Below are 9,133 nucleotides of genomic sequence, written 5' to 3'. Positions count from 1 at the left end.
ATATGTTCTTCCATGGTTTTACCATATATTAGAATGTAGTCAAAATAAACCACACAAAACTTACCCAAGAATGGCCTAAGAACATGATTAATTAACCTCATAAATGTGATTGGCGCATTAGTTAAGCCAAAATGCATAACCAACCACTCATAAAGACCTTGCTTCATTTTGAATGATGTTTTACACTCATCACCTTCTCGTATTCGTATTTGGTGGTAACCACTCTTAAGATCAATCTTGGAAAAAAGGTTAGAATCGCTAAGCTCATCTAACATGTCATCTAAGTGAGGAATAGGGTGACAATACTTTACCGTAATTTTGTTTACCACTCGACAATCCACACACATGCGCCAAGTTCCATCCTTCTTTGGCACAAGTAGAACCGGCACGACACATGGGCTAAGGCTTTCCCTCACGTAGCCTTTTGCCATCAACTCAGATACTTGCCTTTGTAATTCCTTAGTTTTTTCGGGGTTGCTTCGGTATGCTGGTCGGTTTGGAATGATGGCACCACGAACAAAGTCTATTTAATGTTCTATGCCACGAATAGGTGGCAACCCACTTGGTATTTCTTCCGGAAATAGGTCATCAAACTCCTGTAATAAAGACACAACAAAAGCAGGCAAATTTTGATCAAGGTAGTTAGTGTTCAAAAAAAATTCCTTGTACATGAGCACAAGTGCTTCCTTTGTCGTCATTAAACACTTTTTCAACTCTCTCTCTTTAGAAAGAATGATAATTTTCCTCCCCTCATTTTGATCACACTCTATTGCTTTTACCTCCATTTTGGTCTCTCTCTCTTTGGCTTTTTCAAATTTTCCTCTCAATTTAATTTGGTCTTCATGTATTTGCTTTGGTGAAAGTGGAGCTAAAGTGATCTTCCTTGCCTCATGGGTGAATGTATACCGTTTGGTATAATCGTCATAGATCACTAGCCTATCAAATTCCCAAGGCCTTCCAAGTAGTAAATGGCTTGCGTATATTGGTACGATATCACATAACACCTCATCTTTGTACTTCCCTATGGAGAAAGCAATTCGAACTTGCTTGGTCACCTTGAGTTCTCCTCCATCATTGAGCCATTGCAATTTATAAGGTTGTGGATGCTTTATTGTTGCCAAGCCAAGTGTATCTACCATTAAGGTACTAGCAACATTTGTGCAACTACCTCCATCAATAATAACAAAGCATACCTTTCCTCCAACGTGGCAGCGAGTGTGGAAGATATTTTCACATTGCTTATCTCCTCCATTGGATTGCACGTTTAGGCTCCTTTTGACAACAAGGACCTCTCCTTCCACGACATGCTCTAATTCTTCCATATCAATGGTAGCATCTTCATTCTCATCATCTTCTTGTTCCGATTCAACTTCTCCATCATCTCGAAGAAGCATGGTGTTGCGATTTGGACATTGGCTTGCAATGTGTCCATGCCCCAAACACTTAAAACATTGTATGTCACGAGAACGATTTGGAGTGGCAGTAGTCTTACCCTTGCTGGTTTCGGCAATGGGCTTACTTCCTTTGGGCGGTCCTCCTCTTTCATGGGATGACAATGGAGGAGTCTTCTTGTATGAACTTTGCCCCCATTTTGAAGTTGTACTCCCATAAGATCGTGTGGCACCCTTCCTTTTGAGTTATTTTTCCACCTTTATGGCCATATGCACCATGTCTTCCATCTCCACATAATGTTGCAAGTCAACCACGTTCGCAATGCCTGGATTAAGTCCCGCTAGGAATCTTGCCATTGTGGATTCTCGATCCTCATCGATGTTGGCTCGAATCATGGTCACCTCCATCTCTTTGTGATAATCTTCAACACTTCGGTTACCTTGTTAAAGGGTTTGAAGACGGTTGAATAACTCTCGATGGTAGTGGGTTGAAATGAATCGTCTTCGCATCACTGCTTTTATTTCATCCCATGTAGTGATAGGATGTTCTCCATTGCATCTCTTACTTGATGTCAATTGATCCCACCATATTAGTGCATAATCCATAAACTCAAGGGCAGCGAGTTTTACCTTCTTGAGTTTGGAATAATCATGGCACCCGAAAATGTGCTCTACCTTCTTTTCCCATGCTAGGTAAGCCTCAGGATCCGTCTTGCCTTGGAATGGTGGAATGTAAATCTTGATATTAATAAGATTATCATCCATTATTGGAAAAAACCTTGGGGGCCTTATACCTCGATTTCCTATTCTTTATTGTGATGCACGATCTTCTTCTGGTCTTTCAACTTCTTCATTTTCTCCTTGAATGACATCTTCTTGCTCTCGAAATCCTTGAGTACGTTCCTCTTCAATACAGTCAATACGTTCATGGAGAGGTTACAACTCTTCCCTCAAAATCCTTATCAATTCACGTACCATGGCTTGCATTTGTAGGTTTGGTTCAACGGTACCTGTAACTTGAGAATTGTCTCCCAAATGATGAGACATAATTAGTAAAAAAATAACCTCACAAAATAAAAAACCTCACCAAACACTCAAAGAAAAGTCACTCCCACTCGTGTTTCACTCGGGATGGCTTTTACCCTTAATGATCACTCTTTCCTTTTACCACTCGTGCTTTGATTTCAAGTCCTTTTGGGAACTTTCTCAAGGCTTATAAGGTCTAGTGGACTTCGGATGAAACAATTATGGTTTGGTAGTAATGATAGTGAAAGGAAATTGGCTACAAGGAAAAGAGATGATAAGTAAAGGTAAAAATTGAATAATTGAATATAAAGATGAAGAAAATATTTTTTTCTTTAAAGATGAAAAGAATTACTCCCTCCCTCTTTAAACTTTTTTTCTCCCTTTCGTTTTTTCTTTTTTATTTTTTTACTAACCCCGAAGAGAAGAAACGATACGCTTACTGAATCGACTAGCTCTGATGCCAAATGATATGATCCCGATTATGTGTTTCGAGTCATATATATGAATGCTCGATCGTGATTCTAGTAAGAAACCGCGTAATGATAGCTTGAACTATGAAATTGCATAAATATAAACATAAGAAGGAACTGATATGAAATAATAATTGAAATGATGGAATGAAAATAATGAGGAAGTTGTTTGAAGGTGATGGAAGAGTGATGGTTGTTGTGGTTTAATGATAATGAAAATAGATGGTGAAGTTAATGGCGTTGTCGTGGTAAATGATGTTGTCGTGGTAAGTGTTGTAAGGATAAAGGGGATTGTGACCCGTTAGCTATTTGGAGCTAATAACCAACAATATAAAAAAATGGAATAGAAATGGTAGGGTATGGAACGTGGCCCACTAACTATATATGAGCTAGGAACCAACGCTATAACAAAAGGAAATGGATGAAGACTACAAGACTATCTTGAAGCCGATAAAGTTCTACAGGAGAACAAGAATGAAAGAAACCTCTCAAAGATGTTTTATATATTCAAAAATGTGTCTACAAATGATCCCAAAGGTGCCTATTTATAGTATTTCTAAGAAGCATATGAAAAGACTCAAAAGATGAAAACATTCTCATCAATTTAGCAGTAAAATGCACTTGAATGCTTTGTCTTCTTATCTTCAAAGTTGGATGAATATTCTAGATCATTTTGGGGATGAATCTAGACAATTTGAAGCTGAATTTGTCCTTAATTTCGTCCAAGGGGAGGAAGACTCTTGTTATTCCATGCTGAAAATTGTCTTGATAAGTGAATTTCATTGCATGCTCCCTTGAAGAATATGAACAGCCCTTGAACTTAGATGATAACAATCAGCTTTGAATGCCTTTAATAGGTGAATTAAGAGTCCTTCAATGGCATGTCACTTGGCTGAAGTTGAAAAGACTCTCCCTTGGCTCAAACTCATCCAAATCATCCATGCATAAAATTCCCGTAACAAAATTCCAGACTGCACTGTCTTCAATAAATCGATCATATCTCAAGCTCCTGATATCGGATTAAGGTGATTCAAAAGGCGTTGGAAAGCTAAGAGATAGAGGAATAATGTCAAATTGATTTCTAGAACCAAAAGAATATGTATCGCATCCAGAATTGGAAGATCTTCTGACTAACATTCTTGCATATGATGAAACCATTCAACTTCTCTCATGCACCTAGACACAAAAGTGAACTTTATTCAATATTTAATTGAAAACATGCATGAAACAATTAAGAGTTAATCTAATAAATGAACTAATTTGATGGATGAACTAGATGATTTAAATGCAATGCATGCTTGAATGAACATCACACTTATTAAATGCAATGAATGTTATGCTAACTTTAAATTCTCATGCAAATTCATGTATAAGAAAAGTAAAGTGTTCCTCCCTTATTATTCATTCTTCATCACGTTCTAAACATGATGTGAACATACTCTCCATGGTTGCTTGAAACTCCTTGGCCCTTGCTCGTGTGATGGGGCCACTTGGATACTTATCCGAATCTTTGCTATTGGCGATCATATCAGTTTTCTTTTAAAAAATTATTATAATTATATATATTTTTTAAATAATAGGTCGAGAAAGAACTTTTTTTTAAGTGGTTGATTTAAAAAGAAAAATAGATAAAAAAAAAATGAACAGCCATAAGTGACAGGAAGCATTTGCAAATATAAAGCTGTCGGAAACGAAGAAAAACAAAGAAAAAAACGTTCATGAATTTTGTAATGTAACACGTATGTCCATAATGTTTGCGATGTAACGTAAAGATCAATAATTTTAGCAATAAACGACAAGAAGAACGTTCAGAAAATTTCCAAGCACGTATCCATCCAAAATTGATTTTTTTTTTACTTATAAATTTCACCTTCTTCTTTCTCTGACTCAAGCCTCAAAAAGCGTGCAAAAATAACAAAAGGCTTTCTCTTTATTTCTCGATGAAAAATGTGAGGCTCATTTCACTCAGAAAAGGCTAGCTTTCTTCCTCACAGCTGATCTTGGTTGAAATCTGGGTTTGTTTTCTTTTTCTTTTTACGGAGAAATGGGGCAACTTTGTTGGGTTTATTTAGTGCTGATGTCACTTGCTTTTGGGTTGGGATCGAAGACTTTGAGTCAAGAGGATCCACATTCAGATGTTTACATTGTTACTCTTAAGCAAGCTCCTTCAGCTCATTACTTTGAGGAGGAAGTAAGAAAACATAAGGGGTTCAACAATGGCTCTACTTCATACAGATTAAGCAGTCTTTACAAACCAAGGCATGTACTTTTTACCCTTAATTTGTAGATATTTGTGTAGTGTAAATCTGTATCTTAATCAGGTAGTTTGCTTTTCATTTGTGTTCAACAATGGCCTTTGAAAAATGGGAGAATGCTTCAGCTTCTCCGTGTTGATACTTGGAATTCATAAATATCAAATGCAAGCTTTTGAATGCTTGTGCAGGAACAATTCCAGATCTCATCAGAGGTGGAGTTATATTTCCAAAATTCATGATTCTTTGTTGAGGAGTGCTTTGGGTGGGGAGAAATATCTTAAGTTATATAGTTACCACTACTTGATTAATGGCTTTTCAGTGCTTATTACTCTTCAACAGGTATATTATTCTTCATAATTATCTATCATTTTTTTCATGTTTTCGTCAGCATTGTGAGGCTAAATGATTTGGAAATTTCTTGTAATTGAGAAATAATGTTGTTAATTAGCTCTATTATTCTATTTCCAAGGCGGACAAGCTTTCCAGGAGAAGAGAAGTTGCAAATGTTGTGTTGGACTTTTCTGTTAAAACTGCAACCACATATACTCCAGAGTTCTTAGGTCTAACAAAGGGTGCATGGCCACAGGAAGGCGGATATGGGACTGCTGGAGAGGGGATTGTGATCGGGTTTATTGATACTGGTATCGATCCTACTCACTCCAGCTTTGCCGATGATGTATCAGATCATCCGTACCCTGTTCCAAACCATTTTTCTGGCGTTTGTGAGGTGACTCGGGACTTTCCTTCCGGATCATGCAATAGGAAGCTTGTTGGAGCACGCCATTTTGCAGCATCTGCTATAACAAAAGGAATATTCAATTCATCTCAGGACTACGCATCACCCTTTGATGGGGATGGACATGGCACGTGAGTGGATATTTACTGGTTTTTATTGTTCTTGTGAAATGTGGACTCATGTTTCTGTAATGTTGAATAATCTGCAATATGCTCCAGACACTTGTTTACGGGGTGGCCTGATATTATCGGTGGTGATTCAGTTAATCTTCTAATGTTTGACGGTGAATATATATAAATGCAGGCACACGGCTTCAGTTGCTGCAGGAAACCATGGGATTCCATTGGTGGTAGCTGGGAACTACTTTGGAAATGCTAGTGGGATGGCTCCTCGTGCACAGTAAGTTCCCGAAACTGAGTTTCGATTTCCATCTTCTTTTATAAATATGAATCTTCTTTATAGAAGCAAATGTTCAAACCTATAGTTATCTCAAACGAGCCACCTCTTTAGCCAAACTATCAATCTTTAGAGGTTAAAATAACATTAGGTTATTATTAGAAATGATCATAGAATCAAACATATAGAAGTCATTTTTATATGATTATACTAATGATATTGCAATATTTTCCAGTATTGCTGTTTACAAAGCTTTATATAAGAGCTTTGGAGGATTTGCCGCAGATGTAGTTGCTGCCATAGATCAGGTACGCCATCATCTCGGTTGCCATATTGGCAAAATTGTTTCTCTCACATGACAGCTGCATGCAAGGTATTGTGTGAAATTTTAGTTGGAAGAAAGAAATCTTCTTGGATTGGATTTTCTTGTGACTAAAGCAGAACATATTTATCAATTCATAAGAATTAAGAATGGAGATGGCACCTTTTATTTTCTTACAACCATTGATTCGTTGTCTATAATTAATTACTTGATCGTCATACATTTGCCAGGCTGCACAAGATGGGGTTGACATAATAAGCTTATCAATAACTCCCAACAGGCGTCCACCTGGTATTGCAACGTTTTTCAATCCCATTGACATGGCATTGCTGTCAGCTGTAAAGTCTGGTATTTTCGTTGTCCAAGCTGCTGGCAATACTGGACCATCACCTAAGAGCATGTCTTCTTTCAGTCCGTGGATTTTAACTGTTGGCTCTGCATCTCATGACAGAGTGTATGCTAACTCTATCGTCCTCGGAAACAATGTAACTATCCCTGGAGTTGGACTTGCACGTAGGTTTACCTCTCAAATCTATCGCCTTTATTCATACGAGATTATCTGGTGGCTTATGAGTTTTTGGTTTTTTATATATGCTTGAAAGTTAACGTGCACGGTATGTGTTGCTCGGGTTGATCGTTGTTACTCTCACTCCTTAAACTTATATTTATTGGTTCGGTTCTTATATACCAAAACTTTGGTGTTGTAGATTTTATTCCAAACACCCATTATTACTAAAAAAAGGAAATATAATAATTTGGTTTCTTTGTTTATTTGGCAGCGGGTACAGATACGGATAAAATGTATACACTAATTTCTGCAGTTCATGCTCTAAGCAATGAAGCTACACTTGCCATCGATATGTATGTGAGTGAATGCCAAGACTCCAGTAACTTTGATGGGGAACTTATCCAAGGAAACCTGTTAATATGTAGCTATTCAATCCGGTTTGTGCTTGGACTCTCCACAGTCAAGCAGGCCTTACAAACTGCGAAAAACCTTAGTGCAGCTGGAGTTGTGTTCTACATGGATCCTTTTGTAATCGGTTTTCAGCTTAATCCAACACCACTGAATATGCCTGGCATCATAATTCCTTCATCAAATGACTCCAAGGTTTGATTATGTATTTTCCTTTTCATGATAATATTTGTGAATTACTTGTTCTTAATATCTTCTTTCTTTGTTTTTATGAATAGATTTTACTACAATATTACAATTCTTCTCTGGAAAGAGATGGGTCTACCGGGAACATTATTAGGTTCGGGGCAGTTGCAAGCATTTCTGGTGGACTGAAAGCAAACTACAGCATTTCGGCTCCGAAGGTTATGTTTTATTCTGCCCGAGGACCAGATCCTGAAGACAGTTTCCTAGACGCGGACATAATGAAACCAAACTTGGTTGCCCCTGGTAATTCTATATGGGCCGCCTGGAGTTCTCTTGGCACAGATTCAGTTGAATTCCAAGGTAATAGTTAAAGAAATGATAGATAACTCAGATTATGATATATCAGCTGCATTGTTATTAAAATCTTTAACTTGACATTTTAGGTGAAAGCTTCGCTATGATGTCCGGCACAAGCATGGCAGCTCCTCATATTGCCGGTCTTGGAGCACTGATAAAGCAGAAGTTTCCTCATTTCAATCCTGCAGCCATTGCTTCGGCACTTTCTACAACGGCTTCTCTTTACGACAAAAATGGCGGTCCAATAATGGCTCAGCGTGCTTATGCCAATCCTGATATAAACCAGTCTCCGGCGACACCATTTGACATGGGGAGTGGCTTCGTAAATGCAACTTCGGCTCTTGATCCGGGCCTAATCTTCGATACCAGTAAGCCAATTTGAGCAAATGAAACTTATTATAACCGTTCTATAAACTTATAGCATCTCATTCTAATCCCATCAAGTTCTTGTTGCAGCATATGAGGAATATATGTCTTTTCTTTGCGGCATTAATGGTTCAAGTCCTGCGGTCTTGAATTACACCGGTCAAAGCTGTCAGCTCTATAACTCTACCGTCACTGCTGTCGACCTGAACCTGCCATCAATCACCATTGCAAAACTGAACCAGTCTAACACAGTTGAAAGATCGGTGACTAACATTGCTGGAAACGAGACATACAAAGTCAGTTGGACCACTCCTTCCGGAGTTTCGATGAAGGTCACTCCAATGTGTTTCTTCATTAGCACAGGGGAGAAACAAGTCATAACCATAACCTTTAATGCAACGACGAACGACTCCGTCCCCAGCTTCGGGCGGATCGGACTTTTAGGAGATGGAGGTCATAACCTCAACATACCATTATCAGTCATTGTAAAGTTTTCCTACAATATGACTAATGGCCGAGGATTGAGATAGATAGTTGCTTTATAATCTGCCTTTTGCCTTAGCTTATGGCTTGACCATCAACCGAGTTTATTTCATTCATTGCCCTGTAAATGAAATCATTTTGTAATCAAAATTGATTAAATATCCGCCTATGCGTTATTCCGAATCTTAATTTTTCGTGTCTTGCACATTTTTAGCTATCTGTACAGAGA

The 9,133-nt window shown here is 38.0% G+C and overlaps 1 protein-coding gene across 1 annotated transcript; it reads left to right on the top strand.

Moving 5' to 3' along the window:
• The first annotated feature begins 4,791 nt into the window (after positions 1-4,791).
• Positions 4,792-9,058, top strand: LOC120156136 (subtilisin-like protease SBT2.2). Its single transcript, XM_039167547.1, has 10 exons — positions 4,792-5,146; positions 5,331-5,481; positions 5,612-6,009; positions 6,182-6,277; positions 6,510-6,582; positions 6,827-7,109; positions 7,376-7,707; positions 7,791-8,058; positions 8,142-8,423; positions 8,512-9,058. Exons 1-10 carry the CDS (start codon positions 4,932-4,934, stop codon positions 8,949-8,951), a joined length of 2,538 nt encoding a protein of 845 aa, XP_039023478.1. The 5' UTR covers positions 4,792-4,931; the 3' UTR covers positions 8,952-9,058.
• The last annotated feature ends 75 nt before the right edge of the window (positions 9,059-9,133 follow it).

Source organism: Hibiscus syriacus, unplaced genomic scaffold (assembly GCF_006381635.1).
Source record: "Hibiscus syriacus cultivar Baekdansim isolate YM2019G1 unplaced genomic scaffold, ASM638163v2 tig00111213_pilon, whole genome shotgun sequence".
Lineage (NCBI taxonomy): Eukaryota > Viridiplantae > Streptophyta > Magnoliopsida > Malvales > Malvaceae > Hibiscus > Hibiscus syriacus.
Note: the sequence above shows the minus strand (reverse complement) of the source record. Positions and strands in the feature narration are given on the sequence as shown.